This window comes from Elaeis guineensis, chromosome 14 (assembly GCF_000442705.2).
Source record: "Elaeis guineensis isolate ETL-2024a chromosome 14, EG11, whole genome shotgun sequence".
In the NCBI taxonomy this organism is placed as follows: domain Eukaryota; kingdom Viridiplantae; phylum Streptophyta; class Magnoliopsida; order Arecales; family Arecaceae; genus Elaeis; species Elaeis guineensis.
Genome location: NC_026006.2, coordinates 59457499 through 59483244, shown reverse-complemented (window position 1 = coordinate 59483244; position 25746 = coordinate 59457499). Strand labels below are relative to the sequence as shown.

At 47.6% G+C, this 25746-nt stretch overlaps 2 protein-coding genes across 2 annotated transcripts; both read right to left on the bottom strand.

The window, feature by feature from the left end:
* Nucleotides 1–18893: 18893 nt before the first annotated feature.
* Nucleotides 18894–19693, bottom strand: LOC140850793 (pathogenesis-related protein 1-like). The gene is made up of 2 exons (XM_010940035.4): nucleotides 19455–19693; nucleotides 18894–19364 (listed from the first exon to the last, which is right to left on the bottom strand). The coding sequence occupies exons 1-2, from the start codon at nucleotides 19633–19635 to the stop codon at nucleotides 19069–19071; spliced, it is 477 nt and encodes a 158-aa protein (XP_010938337.1). The 5' UTR covers nucleotides 19636–19693; the 3' UTR covers nucleotides 18894–19068.
* Nucleotides 19694–24347: 4654 nt separating this feature from the next.
* Nucleotides 24348–25112, bottom strand: LOC105057430 (pathogenesis-related protein 1-like). The gene is made up of 2 exons (XM_073248605.1): nucleotides 24869–25112; nucleotides 24348–24765 (listed from the first exon to the last, which is right to left on the bottom strand). Exons 1-2 carry the CDS (start codon nucleotides 25047–25049, stop codon nucleotides 24470–24472), a joined length of 477 nt encoding a protein of 158 aa, XP_073104706.1. The 5' UTR covers nucleotides 25050–25112; the 3' UTR covers nucleotides 24348–24469.
* Nucleotides 25113–25746: the final 634 nt, after the last annotated feature.

Below are 25746 nucleotides of genomic sequence, written 5' to 3'. Positions count from 1 at the left end.
TGTCATGAGAGCCTTGTAGCTCTTCAGATGGTCAACTAGATCGGTGGAGCCATCGTAAGGCTTCACATGAGGCATCTTGAACCGACTAGGGATCGGTTCGTCGAGGACAAATCGGGAGAGAAGTTGGTGGTTTGAAAGTCGACGTCGTTCGAAGACTTCTGATCATCCGCCTGGAGTTGGGCAAGCCGACGATCGATTTCTTCGAACTTACGTTCGTAGTCGTCCAACCATCGGTGTTGCGAAACCCCGAGGGTCGTACCTCCCGACGAGCTTGAGAGTGAGACAGACGGTGTCCGCGATCGCTTCTCCTTCCTCGCCCGCTCCAGCTGGAAAGGAGAAGGACGTCGAGACGGGTGGGTGTCGCACCGCGGCCGCCTCGCCCCTTCTCGGTGGGAGTGCTGAGACGGCTGCTCTTGAGGAGGAGACAGAAGTTGATGCGGACGTCAGTGGCTGCTTCTGGACGGCATAGGGTGCGTCGTCGGTTGTTCCACCGACGGTTGCAGTAATTGAGTCGGTTGCTGTTGGAGGTTTTTGACCGCATCCGTCAGAATGGTCATTTGCTGTACTATCGTCGTGATTTGCACCTCTGTAGTTACCATCGGATGCGGAGAGCTGGGCTCCGCCATGGAAGGTGAAGGAGGGGCCTCTTCTCAAAGGGAAGAGCACCTCGCCGACCCGGTAGCTCTCGATCGCTGAGCTCTGATTTTCATCATTTCAAAAGATTTTTCAAGCCCTGTGGAGCTCGCTGGCTTACCTCTATCGAATACTGTAATAACCCAGATTTAAAAAAAAATAATAACAGAGGAGGAGGAAGACTCCTAACCGAAGTCTTCTTCCTTCCCATTTTCGGTGAAATCGGACTCGAGGAGTCCGGCTAGGGTAGAAAACCTCCTCTATAAAAGACCCCCCATCCTCCCTTAGGATCTTTCAACAAAAATTTTCGAAGAAATTTGAGGAATTGTGGAATGTTCTCAAGGGAGGCACCGTGAGCGTTGATCGGAAGAGAAGAGCCGTCGGAGCTATTTTTGGCAACCGAAACCAAGGTAAGGTCCCAATCCTTCCTTTTCTCTCTCTTGCTCATCTTCTCACAACCCCAGACCTCACCGCCGGCCATCAATTTTGCTGGAAATAAATTTCAAAGAAGATCCCCTATTTTTTGAAAAAAAAAAACCCGCCGGCCGAACTCCATCGTCGATCGGCTTCACATGGTCGGCCGTCGTTGCCGGATCTCCGACCAAGCCACCGGAGCCCGAGCCACCGAGGGGGGACCTCACGGTCTTCCCCTGTTTCAGCCTAGGGAGGCCGCAGGAAGAAAAGAAAAGAAGGAAGAAGAAGAAGAAGAAGAAAAGAAAAAGGAAAAAGGAAAAAGAAAAAGAAAAGAAAAAGGAAAAAGAAAAAGAAAAGAAAAAAAAAAGAAAAAGAGAAAAAGAAAAATAAAATAAAATTAAAAAAAAAGAAGAGAAAAAATTTTTCTCTTTCCTCTCTCTACCTTCTCTCTCCAATTTCTCTCTCCAGATTCTCTCCCTATTTTCTCTCTCTAGAATTTTTTCTCTCTTTATTAATTTTATCTCTCTAGAATCTTTTTCATTCTTTGATTTCATCACAGACCGTAGAATAAACTTGAGATGAAAATAAGATGATCTGAGATTGCTTTGAAATTCGTGCGGTAGATCTGATCCCAGTTCGATCCTATTCGAAATTGTAACATTTGATTCATATTAAGTCACCCTGATAGGACCTCTGATGATCTCGACCATGATTGCCTCATCTGAAGGATACGAAAGTTTTTTTCTCCACTTTCTCTCTCTACTTTCTCTCTCTTTAGAATTTTCTCTCTCTTCATGAATTTTCTCTCTCTAGAAGTCTTATGGATCAGTGGAGGATCCTGATACTTAGATAAGTCCTAATTTTGGTTAATCCTAAGAGATATCCTCGATTTGTGTTATTAAGATCGATTATCGGTAATTTCTCTATATGTGATTTTTATATTGATCAGGGTTATGAAGAGATGATTGTCTGCATATGATATCGAGTGAAATATTTTGTTAAAAAAATTCATAAATCAAAGAAGAACATTGATTTTTGGTACTTGGATCAGTCACCGATAAAAGTAAGAATTCCTGTACATGATCATCCTTATATATGTTATTTTATCGTTGGTTTTCTCTCATTGATTTTGCATTGTTAAATTTGAGATCGATGAATTTGTTATATCTGAGACACTGTTATTTATTATGTGATTTTGAGCATGAGTATGTTATATCAATACATATGTATCAGCGATTGATGGCATGATTATATTGGTATGACATATTTATTATACTGCAAAAGTTGAATTGATTAATGAAGTCAAATATTATAATTTCATAAAAATGAAAAGAAAGAGAAATTTGGTTTGGACTGGCCTTGTCATGTGGAATAGCCTGCCAGGAGCTTATGCCTGGGACAGCCCTCACAGGCTTATGTGTGGAAGAATATGATCCGAGAAAGATCATGAAGAATCTGATCTGAGAAAGATCATGGCCACTTTGATCCGAGAAAGATCATGAATATTTCAATCCGAGGAAGATCACAGAAATCGATCCGAATAAAAGATCGTCGCATGATCCTGGTAGTCCAAAGCCAAAGCTAAAAAAAAAAGGATTAAAAGATGATGTGATAATAGAAGAAAATGAAAAGTTAAGTCATGAAACAATCATTGAATAAAATTGTTTCACTTATTTAACATATGATGATGCATCTCTTTTGATAAAATAGATAATCTATAAATGTTTGCAGTATTCTAGACAGTAAACATCGACTTTTATGTATTACTGTTTATCTTTATTTTCAGATTATATTATTATATTGGTGTGATATGAAAATTCTTACTGGGCTGTAAAGCTCACCCCCTTTATCTTTCTTTTCTTCTCAGAATTACAGGATGCTTATGATTGGCTATAGCTTGGATTTACGGATGAGCAGAAGGATAAATAGAGTGTCATAGTATCTGATCAGAGAATTGAAAAAATTTAAATTATAATTATGCAAGATTTTATAAATTATTGTTGAAATAAATTATTATGGATGTTAAGGTTGTAACGATTTAATTTGGCCTTGCATATTCTTTAGGGCTTGCCCTAAAGAGTGTGAGGCGATCACGTATCCAACTCGGGTGTTGGGTTTGGGGCGTGACAAATACCCCCCTTTTTGATGCGCCAAATCTATTACAGCCAATCCCCCCGTCACCCGATCGCCGGTGTCGTGCACCTGCAAGAAAAGTCCTCACAGACCGAAAATGCCTCCGGCAAGGACCCTCCGACGGTCAAGTCAGAGAGGAGACTAGGCAACAATGAAAAATTAGAAGTTCAGCGGGAGAGAGGGAAAGAGAGCTCAAGAGCTAAGAGGTGCTTCTCGAAACTCAGCACTTAGGACCTACCAATACTGTTGCCTTACCCCATTTTATAGTAGAATAAGGTATTGTCCCATCACTAATGGTGCAGACAACTGAGGAGTTGTCAAATCGTTGGGGGCTGTCAAATCGTCATGGGCTATCAAATCATCGTGGGCTGTCAAGTCACTGAGATCAATCTATGTTCTTGGTAGGACAATGCTCCAGGGCGGCTATACCGCATGTTCTTGACAAGATAACTGCCCATATCGGTCGTACAGTGTTTGGGTGGGCTGGCTGACTATATGTCAGTATTCGATTGCTGAGACGTCAGGTGATGACCCCCGACAGTGGGTCGGTGACTTGGGCTCGGTCGCTTGGTCGGCCGAAAATAGTATGAGTCTGTTCGGCCGACATACCTTCTGTCGAATATCGTCGAAAGCCATTGTCGGAGCCGTCGGTCGGTCCAGTCGGTAGAGTCGGACGTCGGTTAGACAGATCCAAGAGAAAGTCGGCGTAGAGAGGTCGGACGGTATATCCCAACAGTAGGTAACCAAGAAGCATGCAGTGGTTAGGTGTCTCACATCGAGGCAAGGTCTCGATTACCAGTAATTTTACTTCCGACGGATCCCACCTCAAACATTCATTATCGTTATAACTGTCGATATAAGCCGCATGCCGCAGTTTATGATTTCAAATTTTGAATATTAAAATAATATATCAAAAATTATTTTTTTCATACTTATTTAATAAAAATATTAATTTCACGCGAGACAAATTTAATTCTTTAAAAATTATTTAGATTACGATAAATTGGTACAGTACCCAACAACTCGCTATAACGGCTGTTATCTTTTTTTTTTTCTATTTTATTACTATAATAAGGGAGAATAGGAGGGGCCAAAAAGCATTATAAATTTATAATAACCAACCTTTTTTTTCCTATAACAATCTCCGGGGTCACAGGAATACATAGCAGCCCGTGTTTATAATAACAATCTCTATAAATACATCAATCAATTTAGACTCATTTATTAAATAAATTAAATTTAAATTTAAATTTTTGACCTATTTAATCTATTTTGATATGTTTGATAATTGAATTAAATCATAACTCGACCCATTTAATCCACTCAAAAACTACTTCATCTATTTAAAACTTTTTTACTTGTTATGTTTAAGCAACCTACTTAATTTGTTTAAATCCTTTTAATTTATAAAAATCTATTTAATCTAATTTAAAATATTTAATAAATAAATTATGCGAAGATGATTCTATTATCTATTTAATAAATAAGTTAGTTTAAATTTAAATTTTTGATTTATTTAATAAAAAATTAAATTTAAATTAATAAATTTTAAATTTATTTTATATCTGATTTGATCCGTATGTGATAAGAATTCTTCACCTACAAAAAGAGGCCCAAGGTATGCTTTTTTTTTTTTTTTTTAGGTGTCATTATTATTTTTTTCTCATTGTCCTGTCTCACTTAAGCATTCGAAGGTTTTCACGGATTCAGCTTTAGTAACTTGTAAATTCTTTTCTTTTCTTACGTACAGAATGATAGGCACAGATTGGATCTTTTTTTTACGTACGGATCCGTCTTCCACCTGCCATATTGGGTTTTGGTGGAATTAGCCTGTATTAATTAATATGGTACGAGAAAACTTCACCGTCGTCAGGGTTCAAGACGGAGATTTTGATGGAATGACGTGGCCCGGAGGCAAAAAGGCGCCGACCTTACAGTTGTATAGCATCACGAATCGGAGACCAAGGCTTCTAGAAATCTTACCTCCCTCTTATTTCTTACTGAGAAACGTCCCATCGGAGACCTAGGCTTCTATAACGCTCTATCTCCCTCTTATTTCTCACCGAGAAATGTCATATGTCTCTTACCTGGGGTCAAATAGATGATTCACGGGCTCGCATGGGCGGCAGGAAAAGGAATTGCATGTTTCTTTCTTTGAATAGTGGTGGTAGGTTAGGACTCATATTGGGATAGGACAACAAAGTGTTGTATATTGACTGATAAAAGAAATACGAGAATTTAATTGCCGGTCCCTTTTTTGATGATGCTATAATCTTTTAATCTCTGTTGACCAAAAATAAAATTACCGATCCCTCCGTATCGTATTGCCATAACATATATTCAAGCCATCATGCGATTTATATTTAAAAAAATATCAAAATTATCTTTTATGGTTTGGGATAAGCTATTCCGGATGTGTCTCGTTGGTAATGGACGGTCTTGGGCGGCTGATATACTTGCACCATGGCCAACTATTTCAACAACGTACTGCACCTCTGTGGGACCCTTAGTATGGAAGAGCTTCAATGGATGGAGCAGTCGGAGGTGGCCGATGCGATGCATAAGTTTCTCCGGCTGACTGTTAGAGCATGCAGGCTAATGAAGCATGCCATGATGTGGGTGCTTACTCATATTGCCAACAAGAGCAACCTCCTCATCCTCCTCCATATCCTCCCTCTCCAACACCATTATCACCCCCAAAGCAGCGCTCGTGCTAAGGTTGCCTGACTCGTTAAACTCCTTCAGCATCTCCTTAGATGTGCAAACCCAAAATTAATAGAGAATATTATATTAAGTAAGGACAATTTGTTCTTATAAGAATCTAAAGTTAAACTTTTTTATGTGCCGAAAGCTTTAAAATGGTCAATCGAGATTAAAGATTAAAGCACGATCAATAAATAGGATTAAAATTTCTATAATCGATTTGATCATGGAAGAAATTATGATCGGATCGTCATCGTCCGCCATGTGTCCCCCACCCTATGGATCACAAAGTAGAAACAGAGAGAGGAAAAAAAAGAGAGGAGAGGAGAGGAGGGGGAGGGTGGGGGGATGGTGGCAATGGAGTCGGAGGAAAAAAGGGGCGGGGCTGCGGCGGAGGCGGTGCGGATGGCGGTGGGGCGAGGCTGCAATGGGGGTAGCGTAGATGGCGGGGGTCGGGGTGCAGGCATCGGAGCGGGGGGCCCCAGAGTGCAGGCTTCAGGGTGGTAGGCTGCAGCGAGGGCGGTGCGGATGTTGGGGGGCCAGGGTGCAAGCGATCGAGGGCCAGGACGCAAACATCGAGATGAGGGGCGGGGGGCCGGGGTACAGGTATCAGGGTGGAGCTGCCGAAGGGAGGATTGGGCGCAGAGAAGAAAAACTATTTTTTTTTTTAATTTATAGGTGGGAGACATGTGGCAAACGATGATGAATCGATCATAATTTTTTTTATAATCGGACCGGTTATAAAAGTTTTATCTAATAAATAAAGCAAATTTTAAAAATCCAAAATATTATAATCCAATCAATCAACTTTTTAATAACTTAAGTTTTTGACAACTGACATCAGAGCTATGCCTAATTTACAGTCCAAGCTTCAACAGTCATCTGCACTCTTAATTTAGAGATACAGGAGTTGAAAAAGACCTTGGCCATAAATCGGCCCCTTCTCTCGAACAAGCCATCCATGACGAGGATGTTGCGGCCAATCGCCTCGTCGTCCGATCGCTGGGGAACGAGCACCTGCAAAAATGAGAAGTCCACACTGATCGGAGGCGGCTCCGGTGGGGACCCTCCGACGGTCAAGTCAGAGAGGTGACTGGGCAACAGCGAAATGAAGACAGAGAGCTCGATCGAGGGAGAGAGGGGCGAGCCTGTGATTTCAAAGGCGAGAATGGAGATGGAGCGGATCGGATCTCCTGCACTGTTGCCTTCCCCGGTTTATATAGTGGAGCACGGTATGGCGCCGTCATTAATGGCGCAGACAAGTGAGGAACTGTCAACTCACTATAGGCTGTCAGAGTCGTCGTGAAAGTGTCATGTCGCCGTGGGGCTGTCACATCATCAGGGTTGACAATGCCCTTGGCGGGACAATGCCCCCAGATGGCCGTGCCGCATGTTGCTGTCAGAACTGACAAGGTCTGGTGGCTGTACGGCGATTGGAGGAGTCGACCGACCCTAAGTCGGTGGCCAGCTGAGCGGCGTCGGGCTCCTCCGTTGGTCGGCGAGTTTTACGTAAGTCGGCCATCAGACCTCCCGGCTCAGCCGGTCGGAAAGGTGCGCCCGACATATCCTCAGTCGGTCGTAAGCCGATGATGGGCCGGTGATGGCGTCAGTCGGTCTGTCCGACTGTCAATCGGTCGGTCGGTCCGACTGTCAATCGGTCGGTCGGTCCCTCCGGCCCTCGGTCGGTCGGTCCCTCCGGCCCTCGGTCGGTCGGGCGGTGGGTATTCCCCAACAGTTGCCCCCCTCCACTCCTGAGTCGGATGGTGAGCTGGCGGATGTTTTTATTCGGGCAGCAACCCTGGGCGACTAGGAGTGGATTTGTGGCATGCACAGATCTGACCGTACCGCCGGCTGATCCGATGTCAGGCGCCTCATAAATGCCAAGCTATTTGGGCGCCTAGTCGGTGTCAGATGTCACGTCGGCGTCAGGCATCAGATGTCGCATCTTGTCGTCGTCAGACGTTACATCGGTGTCAGGAGATCGGGCACCGGATGATACGGTGTCAGACGACCGGATATCCGGCGCCGATCGTGGGAGCACGGGGCGCTATCGCGTCCCATCGGGAACGCGAATCGGTGCGGACGCATAAATGCGGAACCGCATCCCCGCGTGCCGCGTGTCGAAGGTGGTTGGCCGGCGCCCCCCGCATTTAATGTGGGCGGTGCGGCCGTCCCGGGACGGGGTGCGCCGAATTCTCAGGCCACCCGGAGGCCGCCACGTGTCGAGCATCCACGGAGCTTCGGTCGGTGCGGAGTCATCTTGGCCGTCGGGCGGGCCTATATATATAGGACCTCTCGGACCCAAGACCCCACCATTGCCATTTTGTTGTCGAAACTCTGTCCGGGCGATTTCTCAGTCGTCGCGGGCAGAGCTTTCTTGCTTCCAGAGGAGTTTCTCCAGTTCGTGGTCTCCTCTTCGTCCTCCTCATCTTCTTCTTCGCCCTTTCTTCTTTCTTATTCGGTCCCGGTACAATGGCCAGGAATCCGACTCAGGGAGCTCGGTCGGGGAACCCGACCGACGACTCCCGGTCGACTCCGGAAGATGAGGTTTCCTCACTTTCGGGGCCGAATGTTGATCGACTTCGGGAGCAATATTGCATCCCGGAGCAGTTTCAACTATCCGCCCCAGGGGCCGGCGGTCGGGTTAACAGCCCTCCGTCTGGTCAGCTGGCGCTGTATGTCGAGGACCTTCACGCGGGTCTTCGGCTTTCGATTCCGGAGTTCGTCCGGAATCTTCTGAACTATTACGGACTCTGTCCGGCGCAGCTAGCGCCGAACTCTGTCCGTCTCATCATCAGTTTTGCATTGTTGTGTCAGCTCTTGCCGACCAACCCTCGCATTTCTCTCTTTCGGGCCTTCTTTGTGCTCCGACCCCACCCTAAAGCCCGAGGGTGGTGGCTCTTCAACCCCCGGAAGGGCCTTTCCTTTATCACCGGTCTTCCATCGTCCATTCATGGGTGGAAGAACCAATTCTTCTTTGTTTCTTCTCCATCTTCTTGGGGCTTTCCTTCTCACTGGGGCGTGCCCCGAACCGAAGCCAATGACAACAGTCGGGTGGAAGCGGACGACCGGGAGGACTTCCACCGACTAAAAGATATGTCGGTCCCGAAGCAGAGGGAGCTTGTTACCGAACAAGCTCTCTATGACGCCGGCTTAAGCTTGGTCCCCCGACTAGGTATCGTCCGATTTCCCGATCTCCTTTTCATCCGACCCTTAGTCCGGTTCTTTAGTTAACACCTTTGTCGGTATTGCAGGGACACCTCCGAGAATGCGGCCGACAGACGCGGAGATTCGACAATTCGCGACAAGGAAGAGGCCAGCATCGGGGGCCGGACCTTCGCACCCGCCGAAGAAGCCTGCTCCAGCGGCGCCGATCGTCGAAGCGTCGGTGACCGATCAATCCGAGCCCGTCATTGCGCTCGCGGCTCCGGCGGCGCGTACGGAGGAGAGGCCGGTTGAAGAAGCGGCCGAAGGAACGTCGGCGGCATCACCAGAGGCGGTGGAGCCGGATGTCGTTCGGGAAACCGAACATCATCCGGCGGTGTTCGTGGCCGCAGTGGGGGGTGCTGGTTCTACTTCGAGCATCCCCTCGCTGCCGGTTTCGTCGGTCGGAGCGGCCGATCGATGGAAAGCCCCGATGGACCCCGCAGACGAAACAAGGTCGGGGAGCCAATCTGTGCCGCCCAGCGCACAGTTCTCCGAGGGTGCGTCGGCGTTGGCCGACCATAACCTGGGAGAAGGTTGTGCCAGGGGATCCTTCTTCCGGCCGACGTGGAGTCGCTGAGATCTCGGCAGGTAACCGAGATGCTGTCCAAGTTCTACCCGACTATGGTCGAGGTAAGCTTCGCATCACCTTCTCTTTTCCTTAGAGATTTTTCTCATTATGTGATCCTGACGAAGCATTTGCAATCGGCAGCTGATCTATACAATATCGGAACTGGAGGCCGGGTACCGAAGGTTCGGTAACATCCGGGCCGCTTATAAGGAGAGGTCGGCGGCGGCCGAAGCCGAGAAGGTGATGTTGGTCGACCATCTTCAGCAATCGGCCGACCGGGAGGCCAAGTTAGTAGACGAGGTCTCCCGGCTTGGGTCCGAACTTAGGTCGGCCAAGAAGGAGGCCAGACACAAAGGTCGGGCAGTGCGTCGTCTTCGGCACGAACGGGACGGCGTTGCCGCCGAACTCCAAGGCGAGCGCGAGCAGCTCCGGATGAGCCTGGAGAAGCTTGCCAAGGCCGAGAAGGAGCTTTCGATCGCCCAAGCCGACGCCAACGTAGCAAAGGCGGAGGCGGAGTCGGCGAAGGAGTCGCTCGACCGGGCGGAGGAAGAGGCAAGGTCGGCTAAGGAGTCGGCCGACCGGGCGGTGGAAGACTTCCGGGCCTCCGACCAGTATCAGGAGGAGATGCTCGAGTCAGGTTTCGCCTCGTACCGGGTGGGGTACGAGGATGGTCGGGATGCGGTCCGGGCCTTGTACCCGGAGCTGGACCTCAGCAGGGTCGTCCCGCCGTTTGCCGAGGAGCAAGCCACCGAGGAGATGGCCGACCAGCCGTCGGGAGGCGTAGTTGCTGCGGAGGAAGCCATCCCGGAGGAAGCGGCGCCGACTGCCAGTCCTCCGCCGACCGAAGGACCAGCTCCAGCCGTCGACCCAGCTCCGATTGTGGCCGACACACCAGTCATCCCTAATCTTCCGTCGTCGAGGAGATTAACTCAGACGGGTGATCGGGCCTTACCGATTTTCCTTTGCTTTTTCTATTTTTTGAAATACATGTAATCGGGCTTCAACCCGACTTTGTACACTTTGAATGAAAACTTTAAATGAAGACTTCTTCTGCTTTCCCCTTGTCTACTTCTTTCAGATGTATGGTTGAATGTCTTAATGAGTCACTAACTTGTGTAAGTCGCTAACTCACATAAGTCGGTAGGACGTTCGGCAACTCGTGCCGCTACCAAGGTGGGGTAAGTCCCGACTTTGGATCGGTTTCTGATAGTCGAGCTCGTCAGTCGGGCGCATCTTGTTGAGTCGGGAGCCGATCGAACATTGCAAAGGTTCGGTAGTCGGGCTTCCGCTGACGCATTCAGTCGAACGTCGTCCGACGCATTGTCGGGGGAACGACAACAAGTCGGATCCCGATGTTCTTGTGTCGGTATTCATTCTGTGTCTTTCGATATATGGTGGTAAGCCGAATATCATCCGGCCGGCCGTGGCTCGGTCGGCAAGTCGTGGATGCGACTAAGGTCGCGTTGTGCGATAGACGGTGGTAAGCCGAATATCCTTCGACCGGCCGTAGCCTGGTCGGAAGTCGCGACGTCAGTCGCGTAGGCTTTTCGCCACTCTTTGGTCGGGGCCAGATCGGCTTGTCAGCCGATGGTTTGGCCCGAAAGTTCGATCGTAGAAGGAGTGTTAACTCCCGTCCCTAAGGGTGCATCGGTCCTTGTAAGGGTCCGATGTATCATCGATCGTCGAAGGAGTGTCAACTCCCGTCAATAAGGGTTCATCGATCCTTGTAAGGGTCCGATGCGTCGTCGATCGTCGAAGGAGTGTCAACTCCCGTCAATAAGGGTTCATCGGTCCTTGTAAGGGTCTGATGCATCATCGGTGATAAGGCCGCCGATTCCAGGCGGACACTAAGTCCACATTGGCGTGTCGGGGCTTGACCTTGATGAGCACCGATCATTAGTCGAAGAGTTAAAACTCTGAATTTTTAAACTGAATTTGTATTCCGACTATCGAATTACAAACTTCATTGGTAATACAGCTTCAAGTTATCGGCGTTCCAAGTTCGGGGAATGGGTTTCCCCTCAAGGGTCTCCAGTCGGTAGGCTCTCGGACCATAAGCATCTGCTACCTTGTAGGGCCCTTCCCAATTTGGAGCCAACTTCCCTTGGTCCAGGGGCTTCGATACTTCTGCCTTCCTCAAGACCAAGTCGCCAGGCCTGAAGAGCTTCGGTCTGACCTTGGCGTTGTAATATCGAGCGACCCTCTGTCGGTACGAAGCCATGCGAATTTGAGCCTCGTCTCGCAGTTCGGGGAGGAGGTCTAGGTCGGCCCTCCGACTCTCGGAGTTGCCCGGCTCTTGATACCGCTCGACCCTTGAAGATGGCAGTCCAATCTCGAGCGGGATCATGGCCTCCGTTCCATAGGCCAAGCTGAAAGGCAACTCTCCGGTCGGAACGCGGGGGGTCGTTCGGTAAGCCCACAGAATGGAGCCTAGCTCGTCGACCCAGAGGCCTTTGGCTTCGTTTAGTCGGGCCTTGAGTCCGTGGAGCAAGGTTCGGTTGGTTACCTCGACCTCGCTGTTGGACTGGGGGTGCCCGACTGAAGTCAGTCGGTGCTTGATGTGGAATCTGGCGCAGAAGTCTCTGAAGCCCTGGTTGTCGAATTGCCGTCCATTGTCGGTGATGATCGTATGCGGCAACCCGAACCTGAAGATGATGGATTTCTGGATAAAGTCCTCCATCTTCCGCTCGGTGATCTGCGCCAATGGTTCGGCCTCCACCCACTTGGTGAAGTAGTCGATGGCGACGACGATGAACTTCCTCTGACCCGATGTCGGTGGAAAAGGGCCGAGAATGTCGACCCCCCACTGGGCGAAGGGCCACGGAGCGACAATAGGGGCAATTTGGTTGGCTAGTTGGTGCTGAATGTTGGCGTACTTTTGACATGGTTCGCACCTCCGGACCAACTCGGCCGCGTCCTTCTTCATGGTAGGCCAGTAGTAGCCCTGTCGCAAGACCTTGTAGGCCAGGGACTTGCCCCCCAAGTGGTTCCCGCAAATTCCTTCGTGAACCTCTCGGAGAGCGTAGTCGGCGTCGGTCGGTCCCAAGCACCTAAGTAGGGGAAGGAAAAATGACCTCTTGTAGAGTCGGCCATCCATGATGACATATTGTGAGGCCGACCATCGGAGTCGCTTGGCCTCCGTGGGATCTTCGGGACTGATCCCGTCGGTCAGATACCGTACGATCGGGTCCATCCAACTTGGTTCGGATGTTAGCTGCTGTACTCCTTCGACCCGATCGATGCTCGACTGATCGAGGTTCTCCACGAACGTCCGACCCAAGGAGTCGAAGGCCGAAGTCGCCAGTCTGAAAAGTACGTCGGCGCGGGCGTTCTCCGACCTAGGGATGTGAGAAATTTCAAAATACCTGAGGCGCGCCATGAGGTCCTTCACTTTCTGAAGGTACTTGACCATGGTCGGATCTCGCGCCTCGAAGTCGCCCTTGACCTGCCCCATGATCAGCTGAGAGTCAGAGAATGCCCGGAGGCTGTCGACGCCCAGCTCCCTTGCCATCCTCAAGCCGGCGAGGAGTGCCTCGTATTCGGCTTGATTGTTGGAGGCCTTGAAGTCGAACCGGAGGGCGTACTCGGTGACCACCCCCTCCGAATTCGTGAGCAGGAGCCCGGCCCCGCTTCCCTGAGCGTTTGAGGCCCCGTCGATGTGGAGTACCCAGGTGGAGATCGGATCTGGCTCAGAGACCGCATCTCGCCCCGGGTCTTCACCTCCCGACCCTTGGTCGGCTGTCGGGCATTCGGCGATGAAGTCGGCCAAGACCTGAGCTTTCAGGGCAGGCCTTGGTCGGTATTGAATGTCGAACTCGCTGAGCTTCATCGTCCATTTCGCGAGTCGTCCAGATGTGTCGGGTCGGCACAATATCGCCCTCAGGGGCTGGTTGGTGAGCACCACTATGGCGTGGGCCTGGAAGTATGGACGGAGTCGTTGCGCAGAGACGGTCAGGGCGAAAATCATCTTTTCCATCCCTGAGTATCTAGCCTCGGCACAGTGGAGCACCTTGCTGGTGTAGTAGATGGGTTGATGGGTTCGGCACTCGTTTTCTCGGACGAGCACCGAACCGATCGCCTCAGAAGATGTGGCCAAGTAGAGATACAAGGTTTCCCCGATCTGCGGCTTTACGAGCAGCAGTGGAGAAGCCAAGTACTTCTTCAGGTCTTCGAAGGCCTGTTGGCACTCATCCGACCAAGAAAAACCATTTGTGTGGCACAAAATCTTGAAAAACGGGAGGCACCTTTCAGCTGATCGAGAAATGAATCGGCTGAGAGCGACGATTTTTCTGTTCAGCTGTTGGACCTCCCTCTTGGTGTTCGGATGACGCATGTCGAGGATCGCCTTTATTTTCTCAGGGTTGGCCTCAATCCCTCTCTGAGAAATGAGGAATCCGAGGAACTTCCCTGAGGTCACCCCAAAAGCACACTTGGTCGGGTTGAGCTTCATTCGGTGTCGTCGAAGGGTGTGGAAGGTCTCCTCGAGATCCTGAACATGGTCCGAGATCTGCGTGCTCTTCACCAGCATGTCGTCCACGTACACCTCCATGTTGCGCCTGATCTGGTCTTTGAAGACCTTATTGACAAGTCGCTGGTAGGTGGCGCCAGCATTCTTCAGTCCGAAGGGCATCACCCGATAACAGTAGAGGCCCTTGGGGGTCACGAACGCGGTATGCTCCTCGTCTTCAGGCACCATCCGGATCTGGTTGTATCCGGCGAAGGCGTCCATGAAGCTGAGCAGTCGAAATCCGGACGTCGCATCTACCAGCTGGTCGATCTTGGGAAGTGGGAAGCTATCCTTTGGGCAGGCCCGGTTGAGGTCGGTGTAGTCGATGCAAATCCTCCACTTTCCGTTGGCTTTTTTGACCATGACGATATTGACGAGCCAATCGGGATACGTGGATTCTCGGATGAAGCACGCTTCGAGTAGCTTGTCCACTTCTTCGTCGATGGCCCTCTGCCTTTCTGGAGCGAAGGACCTTTTCTTCTGCCTCACCGGCCTCATCGTCGGGTCGATGTTGAGTCGGTGGGTTATTGTTTCTGGGGGGATGCCCGACATATCTGCTGCCGACCAAGCAAATATGTCGGCATTGGCCGTCAGTAGCTCCGTCAGTCGGCGTCGTTCGGTGTCGGGCAATTGAGACCCGACCCAAACTTTCCTGTCGGGATTTTCTCCTATCGGGATCGCCTCGAGCTGCTCGGCCGGCGAACCTCGCTCTTCCTCCTCCCGTTGGTCCAGCTTGTCGATTGTCAGGGAGCCCTTCGACTCGTCGTTTTGAGCGGAGTTTTAGAAGCATCATCGGGCGAGCTGTTGATCCCCGCACATCTCCCCGATTCTATTTTTGGTCGGGAACCGAACAAGGAGATGGTACGTCGAGACGATCGCCTTGAGGGCGTTCAATCCAGGTCGTCCAAGTATGGCGTTGTAAGCCGAAGGAACTTGGACGACCGCGAAAGTTAGGTGGACCGTGCTTTGCCGTGGTTCGGTGCCGACCGTCACGGGCAGGGTGATTTCTCCCTCTGTCGTGATGGCATCTCCGGCAAAGCCAATCAAGGGCATGGAGACCCTCTTGAGTCGGTCAGTTGACAGTTGCATTTGGGAGAAGGTCGAGTAAAACAAAATATTTGTCGAACTTTCATTATCAACAAAAATTTATTTTACATCATAATTTGCTATTGTCGCCGACACAACAACAGCATCGTCGTGGGGAGTCAGGATGCCCCGAACGTCGTCCTCCGTGAAGGTGATTACGTCGTCCGGGTGCGGCCTTTTCATCGACTCCCCTCCCGCAGATGTCCCCGGGCCCAGTCGTTTGGAGATCATGTTGATGACTCCGGTCGTCGGCCGATTGTTCACCGCTTCTTCAGTCGGCTGGGGTCGTCGATCGACAACTGGTTGGGTCGGCGGACCCTTCCGAAACTTGCCGAGATACCCCTGGCGGATGAGAGCTTCGATCTCATCCTTCAGCTGGATGCACTGCTCGGTGTCGTGGCCGTGGCTTCGGTGAAATCGGTAGTACTTCCGACGGTCGAGGCCTTTTGCCTTCAGAGGCGGAGGCCGTCGCAGGTATTCTTCCCCCTCGATCTCCATTAGGATCTGCGCGCGAGGAGCAGAGAGGGGAGTGTAGGAGTCATACCTGGGGCGTGCCGGCCTCGGAGTCTGTTGCCGGGGTGACTTTTGTATTAGTCGGGGTGGCGAGACCCGACTATCGGTCGGGGGCCCGCTTGGTTCGGCGTGCATCCGACCTTTCCTCCGCTTCTCTTTCGGGCCCCTGGGTTCGGCCAAACGTCGGTCGGACGCTCCTTCGTCCGCGCGCATATACTTATATGCGCGCTCCAGTAGCTCGGCGTATGTCGGGGGAGGGTCTTGTCTAGAGAGTAGGTGAATCGGGACGCCCTCAGGCCCCGTTTCATGGCTGAGATAGCCATATCTTCGTTGAGGTCCCGGACCTCAAGCGTGACCGTATTGAATCGCGCCACGAAGTGCCGGAGCATCTCATTTTCCTCCTGTTTGAGGGAGAAAAGGCTGTCCGACGTTCGCGGTGGCTTTCGGCTGGTGCTGAAGTGAGCCACGAACGAGTGCTCGAGCTGCTCGAAGGAGTGGACACTTTCCGATCGGAGGCCGGAGTATCAGGCCCTGGCAGTCTTGCGGAGTGTGGCGGGGAAGCTGGTGCAAAAAAGAGCGTCGATTGCCCCTTGGATCGTCATGAGAGCTTTATAGCTCTCGAGATGGTCGACTGGGTCGGTGGAGCCGTCGTATGGCTCCACGTTCGGCATTTTGAACCGACTGGGAATCGGTTCATCGAGGACCAGTCGGGAGAGAGGTTGGGCGTCTGGAAGTCGACGTCGTTCGAAGACTTCTGGCTGTCCATCTGCAACTGGGCGAGTCGGCGGTCGATTTTCTCGAACCGGCACTCGTAGTCGTCCGCTCGTCGATGCTGGGAGACCCCGGGAGTGGAGTCTCCGGAAGATTCTGAGAGGGAGGCCGACGGCGTGCGCGGTCGCTTCTCCTTCCTTGCCCGTTCCAGCAGGGAAGGAGAGGGCTGCTGGGACCGTCGGTCGTCACGCCAGGGCCGCTCCTCCTCCACTCCGTGGGAGCGCTGTTGAGGGCGCTCGCACGGAGGCGACGGGGATCGGCGCGGTCGTCGGCGGCTGCTCCTGGAGGGCATCAGACGGGCCGTCGGTTGTTGCTGGAGGCTTTTGACTGCGTCCGTCAGTACGGTCATCTGCCGTACGATGGCCGCGATCTGCGCCTCCGTGGTCACCGCGGGGTGTGGAGAGCTGGGCTCCGCCGCCGGCGGCGGCGGGGAGGCCTCTTCCCGCGGGAAGAGCGCCTTGTCGATCCGGTGATCCTCGATCGTTGAGCTCTTGTCTTTGTCATTCTGTCCCCTACCTGACGCGCCAATCTGTTGCGGTCAATCGCCTCGTCGTTCGATCGTCGGAGAACGAGCACCTGCAAAACGAGACGTCCACACTGACCGGAGGTGGCTCCGGCGGGGACCCTCCGACGGTCAAGTCAGAGAGGTGACTGGGCAACAGCGAAATGAAGACAGAGAGCTCGATCGAGGGAGAGAGAGGGAGAGAGGGGCGAGCCTGTGATTTCAAAGGCGAGAATGGAGATGGAGCGGATCGGATCTCCTGCACTGTTGCCTTCCCTGGTTTATATAGTGGAGCACGGTATGGCGCCGTCATTAATGGCGCAGACAAGTGAGGAACTGTCAACTCACTATAGGCTGTCAGAGTCGCCGTGAAAATGTCATGTCGCCGTGGGGCTGTCACATCATCAGGGTTGACAATGCCCTTGGCGGGACAATGCCCCCAGATGGCCGTGCCGCATGTTGCTGTCAGAACTGACAAGGTCTGGCGGCTGTACGGCGATTGGAGGAGTCGACCGACCCTAAGTCGGTGGCCAGCTGAGCGGCGTCGGGCTCCTCCGTTGGTCGGCGAGTTTTACGTAAGTCGGCCATCAGACCTCCCGGCTCAGCCGGTCGGGAAAGGTGCGCCCGACATATCCTCAGTCGGTCGTAAGCCGATGATGGGCCGGTGATGGCGTCAGTCGGTCTGTCCGACTGTCAATCGGTCGGTCGATCCCTCCGGCCGTAAGTCGGTCGGTCGGTTCGACTGTCAATCGGTCGGTCGGTCCCTCCGGCCCTTGGTCGTCGGTCCCTCCGGCCCTCGGTTGGTCGGTCCCTCCGGCCTCGGTCGGTCGGGCGGTGGGTATTCCCCAACAGAGGACAACATGAGATTTGGTGGAAAAGATTGCCAAAATTTCATATCGACTAAAAAAAAAAAAAGGCATATGGGTTTGTTAATCTGAACTGATCCTCCTCCCAATAGCTTAAACATTTAGATTGTGAGTATACGCCATATGGCTCACTCAAATATGAAGTCCTAAAACCAACATAGTATAACCTGACATGGTCAAGATAATTAGATGTTGAGATGCATGTTTCTTGGGAAAGGTTGGCATGCATGTAGCGTCTAAGAATCTACATATTTTGTCCCAACCAATGTGGCTGCCGATCGATATGTTTTTAATATAGGGATTATAAACAAATTTTCCAGAAAAGTTAATGGTTTCTGTAACGAGAGATCTTCATCAAGGAGTTTTTACTCGAGAAAAAAAAAATGATATTAGGAGGACTATAATGCCTAGTTGGCTCAGCTACGGAAAAAATATTTTCTTCCATTGCTAGAATCAGGAAACCTATCTAAAACAGTTTGATTGGATGCATCTGATTCAGAGCGGAGTTCCTTTACCGTCTTTACAGTCCATATATACTGCATGCCACACTCACCGTACCAAAAAGAATGATATATGGGATAATCAAAATACTGGCCACGTTTTCATGAAGTCCTAGTCCGATGCAGGATATATACTATTACATAGAAAAATATCCAGATCAATCCTTGATGGGCACTGCCGACCTAAGTAGCATGAGCTTTTTACCCTGCTTGGGAGGATATGGGATACTGGCCGAAGAATTGGTGTCTTATCCACAAACTAACTCAACAGTGATAAAAATCTATCCGGGAGAGTAGAGCTCCAACAAAATGCCAAGCGAGTGAAAGTACTCGGATAAAATCAAGTTTATAAGGACAAACTAAAAAGCTGAGACACTCGACTGGATGACCATAGTTTTTCTCCTTTTTTTCTACCTTCAAATATTTCTTTTTTTCAATTTCTTTTATGTAAAACCGATGGCATTGTGAAAAGATTCACAAGTCTGGCATACACACAGTAAACCAGTAGGCTTATTTATTTCAGAAAACCATAGAGAGGCACTCAATAGAAAACGAAAGCATGGAAACAACCAGAACAACCTCACAAACGCTCCCTCCAAAAGCAATCTCTTGCTTATCATAGTTCTATCACACCACCAAGTGTACGAGCTCAAACCCGAACAACTTCAGGCATAGGCACCAGGGTTGGCCAGGAGGTAGGCCTCTGCTGCCTTGATGGTCGCGGTCACTGCTTCCTTTCCCTTGGCTACCTCATCCTTGTTCTCAACTCCTGGTAATGGCTTATAGGTTGTGACCACCTTGCACACGCACCCTCCCTTGCTGGTTTGCTCGAACTTGAACTGGGTCGAGGCTGACTCGATCTTCTTCCCGAGATCACCGCCTTCGACCAGGCTTTGCTTGCACTCAAACTTGTCAAAGTCCACAAAGTCCAGGCGCTCCTTCACATACCCAAATGGCATTGCTACAAATATTGCACAAGCTCTTAATTAAGTATATAGAATATGTACAGATAAGACTAGAAAATTTCAGAGGTGTGGGTTATAATATATACCTGAGGTGAAGTTGAGCTGCCTGACACTTCCGACGCTGCCATCACCTTGGACACCGACGGCGCTTGCGACGATGTTGGGCAGGAGCTTAGGAGCAAGGTTGTGCCAGTCGAGGACCGCCTTGAACAGCCTTGCGGCGGGGGCCGGGGACTCGATCTCGAGGGTCCAAGTGGAGGGACTCATGGTTAAATTGGATTGTTTCCTAGGCTTCACTTATACTACTACTGGGTTGTGGTGAGTGAAATTGAGATGGAGAATGGTGAGCAAGGGATGGGGATTTTATAGAGGGTTTGTGTGGGATGGTAGGTAACCAAGAAGCATGCAGTGGTTAGGTGTCTCACATCGAGGCAAGGTCTCGGTTACCAGTAATTTTACTTCCGACGGATGCCACCTCAAACATTCATTATCGTTATAACTGTCGATACAAGCCGCGCGCCGCAGTTTATGATTTCAAATTTTGAATATTAAAATAATATATCAAAAACTACCTTTTTCGTGCTAATTTAATAGAAATATTAATTTCACGCGAGACAAACTTAATTCTTTGGAAATTATTTAGATTACGATAAATTGGTACAGTGCCCAAGAACTCGCTATAACGGCTGTTATCTTTTTTTTTTTTTCCATTTTATTACTATAATAAGGGAGAATAGGAGAGGCCAAAAAACATTATAAATTTATAATAACCAATCTTTTTTTTTCTATAACAATCTCTGGGGTCACAGGAATACATAGCAGCCCGTGTTTATAATAACAATCTCTATAAATACATCAATCAATTTAAACTATTTATTAAATAAATTAAATTTAAATTTAGATCTTTGATCTATTTAATCTATTTTGATATATTTGATAATTGAATTGAATCATAACTCGGCCCATTTAATCCACTCAAGAGCTACTTCATCTATTTAAAACTTTTTTACTTGTTATGTTTAACCAACTTGCTTAATTTGTTTAAATCCTTTTAATTTATAAAAATTTATTTAACCTAATTTAAAATATTTAATAAATAAATTATGTGAAGATGATTCTATTATCTATTTAATAAATTAATTAATTTAGATCTAAATTTTTTATTTATTTAATAAATAATTAAATTTAGATTAATAAATTTTTAATTTATTTCATATCTGATCCGATCCGTATGCGATATAATCCAATTTGACCGGCATCCCTGCTCCATTGGGATAAGAATTCTTCACCTACAAAAAGAGACCCAAGGTATGCTTTTTTTTTTTTAGGTGTCATTATTCTTTTTTTTTCTCATTGTCCTGCCTCACTTATGCATTCGAAGGTTTTCACGGATTCAGCTTTAGTAACTTGTAAATTCTTTTTCTTTTCTTACGTACAGAATGATAGGCACAGATTGGATCTTCTTTTTTACGTACGGATCCGTCTTCCACCTGCCATATTGGGTTTTGGTGGAATTAGCCTGTATTAATTAATATGGTATGAGAAAACTTCGCCGTCGTCAAGGTTCAAAGCGGAGATTTTGACGGAATGACGTGCCCCGCAGGCAAAAAGGCGCCGACCTTGCAGTTGTATAGCATCACGAATCGGAGACCAAGGCTTCTAGAAATCTTACCTCCCTCTTATTTCTTATTGAGAAACGTCCCATCGGAGACCTAGGCTTCTATAACTCTTTTATCTCCCTCTAATTTCTTACCGAGAAATGTCATATGTATCTTACCAGGGGTCAAATAGATGATTCACAGGTTCGCATGGGCGGCAAGAAAAGGAATTGCATGTTTCTCTCTTTGAATAGTGGTGGTAGGTTAGGACTCATATTGGGATAGGACAACAAAGTGTTGAATGTTGACTGATAAAAGAAATACGAGAATTTAATTGCCGGTCCCTTTTTTGATGATGCTATAATCTTTTAATCTCTGTTGACCAAAAATAAAATTACCGATCCCTCGGTATCGTATTGCCATAACATATATTCAATCCATCATGCGATTTATATATTTAAAAAAATATCAAAATTATCTTTTATGGTTTGGGATAAGCTATTCCGGATGTGTCTCGTTGGTAATGGACGGTCTTGGGCGGCTGATATACTTGCACCATGGCCAACTATTTCAACAACGTACTGCACCTCTGTGGGACCCTTAGTATGGAAGAGCTTCAATGGATGGAGCTGTCGGAGGTGGCCGATGCGGTGTATGAGTTTCTCCAGTTGATTGTTAGAGCGTGCGGACCAATGAAGCATGCCATGTTGTGGGTGCTTACTCATATTGCCAACAAGAGCAGCCTCCTCACCTTCCTTCATATCCTCCCTCTCCAGCACCACTATTACCCTCAAAGCAGCTAGCGCTTGTGCCGAAGCTGCCTGGCTCATTAACTCCCTCAACATCTTCTTAGATGTGCAAATCCAAAGTTAATAGAGAATATTATATTAAGTGAGGGCAATTCGTTCCTATAGGAATCTAAAGTTAAATTTTTTTGTGTGCCGGAAGCTTTAAAATGGTCAATGGAGGTTAAAGATTAAAGCATCGTGAATAAATAGGGATAAAATTTTTATAATCGATCTGACCATATAAAAATTATAATCAGATCATCATCATCTGCCACGTGTCCCCCACCTCATGGATCACAAAGCCAAAGCAGAGAGAGGGAAAAAAAGGGAGGAGAGGAGAGGAGAGGGTTGGTGGTGCCGAAGCTGGAGTCGAGGGAAGAGAGGGGAGGGGCTGGACGGGGCCATGGCAGGGGCTATGCGAACAGCGGTGGGGTGAGGCCGTGGCAAGGGTGGTGTGGATGGCGGGGGCCGGGGTGCAAGTAGTCGGGGGTTGAGGTGCAGGTGTTGGGGCGGGAGGCCGGGGCGGGGTTAGGGCCCGAGGTGTAGGCGGTCGGGAGTCAGGGTGCAGGCATCAGAACAGAGGGGCGAAGCAGAGATGGGGGACCGAGGTGCAGGCTCCGACGAGGCGAAGGCGGGGGTCGGGGTGCAGCCGCCAAGGCTGAGCCGCCAAAGGAGAGGTTGGGCAACAGAAGAAATATATATATATATATATATATATATATATATAATATATATATATATATATATATTAATGGGTGGGGATACGTGGCAGATGATGACGGTCCGATCATAATTTTTTCTATGAATGAATCGATTATAAAAATTTTATCCAATAAATAGAGCAGACTTTAGAAACCCAAATAAATATAATCCTATCAATCAACCTTTTAATAACTTGAATTTTTGACAACTGATATCAGCGCCATGCCTAATTTACATTCCAAGCTTCAATAGTCATCTACACTCCTAATTTAGAGACACTGGAGTTGACAAAGACCTTGGCCATAAATGGGCCCCTTCTCTCGAATAAGGCCATCCATGACGAGGACAACATGAGATTTGGTGGAGAAGATCGCCAAAATTTCATATTTACTAAAAAAAAAAAAAGCCATATGGGTTTGTTAATCCTTCCTCCCCAATACCTTAAACAATTAGATTGTAAGTATATGCCATATGGCTCACTCAAATACAAAGTCCTAAAACCAACATAGTATAACCTGATGTGGTCAATATAATTAGATGTTGAGATGCGTGTTTCTTGGGAAAAAGTTGGCATGCAGTGACGGAGCGTAAAAGGGACCAAAAGGGGCCACTGCCTCCTCCAAAAAATTTTAAAATATTTATTATCTATATATTTATATATATGATGGTCTCTTCAATATTTTAATCTTATATACATTACGAGTCTACCAGTTTGAGAAAAGATCATATAATTAATTTATATATTAATTTTTTATTAAAAATAATAATTTTTTTAAAAAATAAATAGTTATTTATTTATTATTTAATTCTTTATTTATTCTTCAACCTTTATACAATCAAAATTATTTTATAAATAACATAAGATAATATTTTTTATTTATATTTATTTATATATAAAATTAAATATTTATTGATATTTTTATAATATTTTATTTATATATATCTTTTATTTTATTATTTATTATAAAATATTTTGTTTAAAAAATTATTAATAAATTATTATTTTGTCATCCCAATATTTGATGTCAGGCTCCACCACTGTTGGCATGCATGTAGCGTCTAAGAATCTACATATTTTGTCCCAACCAATGTGGCTGCCAATCGATATGTTTTTAATATAGGGATTATAAACAAACTTATCAGGATATGTAAACAAATTTTCCAGAAAAGCTAATGGTTTCTGTAACGAGAGATCTTCATAAGGAGTTTTTACTCGAGAAAAAAATGATATTTGGAGGACTATAATGCCTAGTTGGCTCAGCTACGGAAAAAGATTTTCTATCATTGCTAGAATCAGGTAACCTATCTAAAACAGTTTGCTTGGATGCATCTGATTCAGAGCCGAATTCCTTTACCGTCTTTACAGTCCATATATACTGCATGCCACACTCACCGTACCAAAAAGAATGATATATGGGCTAATCAAAATAGTGGCCACGTTTTCATGAAGTCCTAGTCCGATGCTGGATATATACAATTACATAGGAAAATATCCAGATCAGTCCTTGATGGGCACTGCCGACCTCGATTGCGTGAGCTTGTAACCCTGCTCGATCGGGAGGATATGGGATATTGGCCGAAGAATTGGTGTCTTATCCACAAACTAACTCATCAGTGATAAAAATCTATCCGGGAGAGTAGAGCTCCAACAAAATGCCAAGCGAGTGAAAGTACTCGGATAAAATCAAGTTTATGAGGACAAACTAAAAAGCTGAGACACTCGACTGGATGACCATAGTTTTTTCACCTTTTTTTCTACTTTCAAATATATCTTCTTTTTTTTTTCAATTTCTTTTATGTAAATCCGATGGCATTGTGAAAAGAATCACAAATCTGGCATACACACACTAATCCATTGGTTATTTATTTCAGAAAATCATAGATAGGCACTCAGTAGAAAAGAAAAGCATGGAAACAACAAGAACAACCTCGCAAACACCCACTCCAAAGCAATCTCTCGCTTGCTATAGTACTATTTCACCACCAAGTGTGCGAGCTCAAACCCGAACCACTTCAGACATAGGCACCAGGGTTGGCCAGGACGTAGGCCTCTGCTGCCTTGATGGTCGCGGTCACTGCTTCCTTTCCCTTGGCTACCTCATCCTTGTTGTCAACTCCTGGTAATGGCTTATAGGTTGTGACCACCTTGCACACGCACCCTCCCTTGCTGGTTTGCTCGAACTTGAACTGGGTTGAGGCTGCCTCGATCTTCTTCCCGAGATCACCGCCTTCGATCAGGCTTTGCTTGAACTCAAACTTGTCAAAGTCCACAAAGTCCAGGCGCTCCTTCACATACCCAAATGGCATTGCTACAAATATGAATTGCACCAGCTCTTAATTAAGTACATGAAATATATATATACATATAATTAAGACTAGAAAAATTTCAGAGGTGCTGGTTGTAATACGTACCTGAGGTGAAGTTGAGCTGCCGGACACTTCCGACGGTGCCATCACCTTGGACACCGACGGCGCTTGCGACGATGTTGGGCAGGAGCTTAGGAGCAAGGTTGTGCCAGTCGAGGACCGCCTTGAACAGCCTTGCAGCGGGGGCCGGGGACTCGATCTCAAGGGTCCAAGTGGAGGGACTCATGGTTAAACTGGATTGTTTCCTAGGCTTCACTGCTACTACTGAGTTGTGGTGAGTGAAAATGAGATGGAGAATGGTGAGCAAGGGATGGGGGTTTTATAGAGGGCTTGTGTGGGATGGTAGGTATGGAACCAAGAAGCATGCGGTAGTTAGGTGTCTCACATCGAGGCAAGGTTTCGGTTAACGGTAATTTTACTCCTGACGGATCCCACCTGAAACATTCAGTATCGTTATAACAGTCGATATAAGCCACGCGCCGCAGTTTATGATTTCAAATTTTGAATATTAAAATAATATATCAAAAACTAATTTTTCGTGCTTATTTAATAAAAATATTAATTTCACGCGAGACAAACTTAGTTATTTGGAGATTATTTAGGTTACGATAAATTGTTACGGTGCTCAATAACTCATTATAACAGCTGTTATCTTTTTTTCAGTTTTATTGCTGTAATAAGGGAGAAAAGGAGGGGCTAAAAAGCATTATAAATTTATAAGAACCATTCTCTTTTTCTATAACAACCAGTATGCTAGTCGTGGTCACAGGAACACGTAGCAGCCCATGTTTATAACAACCGTCCCTATAAAATTAGGCCTATTTATTAAATAGATTAGCTTCAAATTTAGATCTTTGATCAGTTTAATTTATTTTTATATATTTGATAATTAAATTAAATCATAACCAGTTTCATTTAATCCA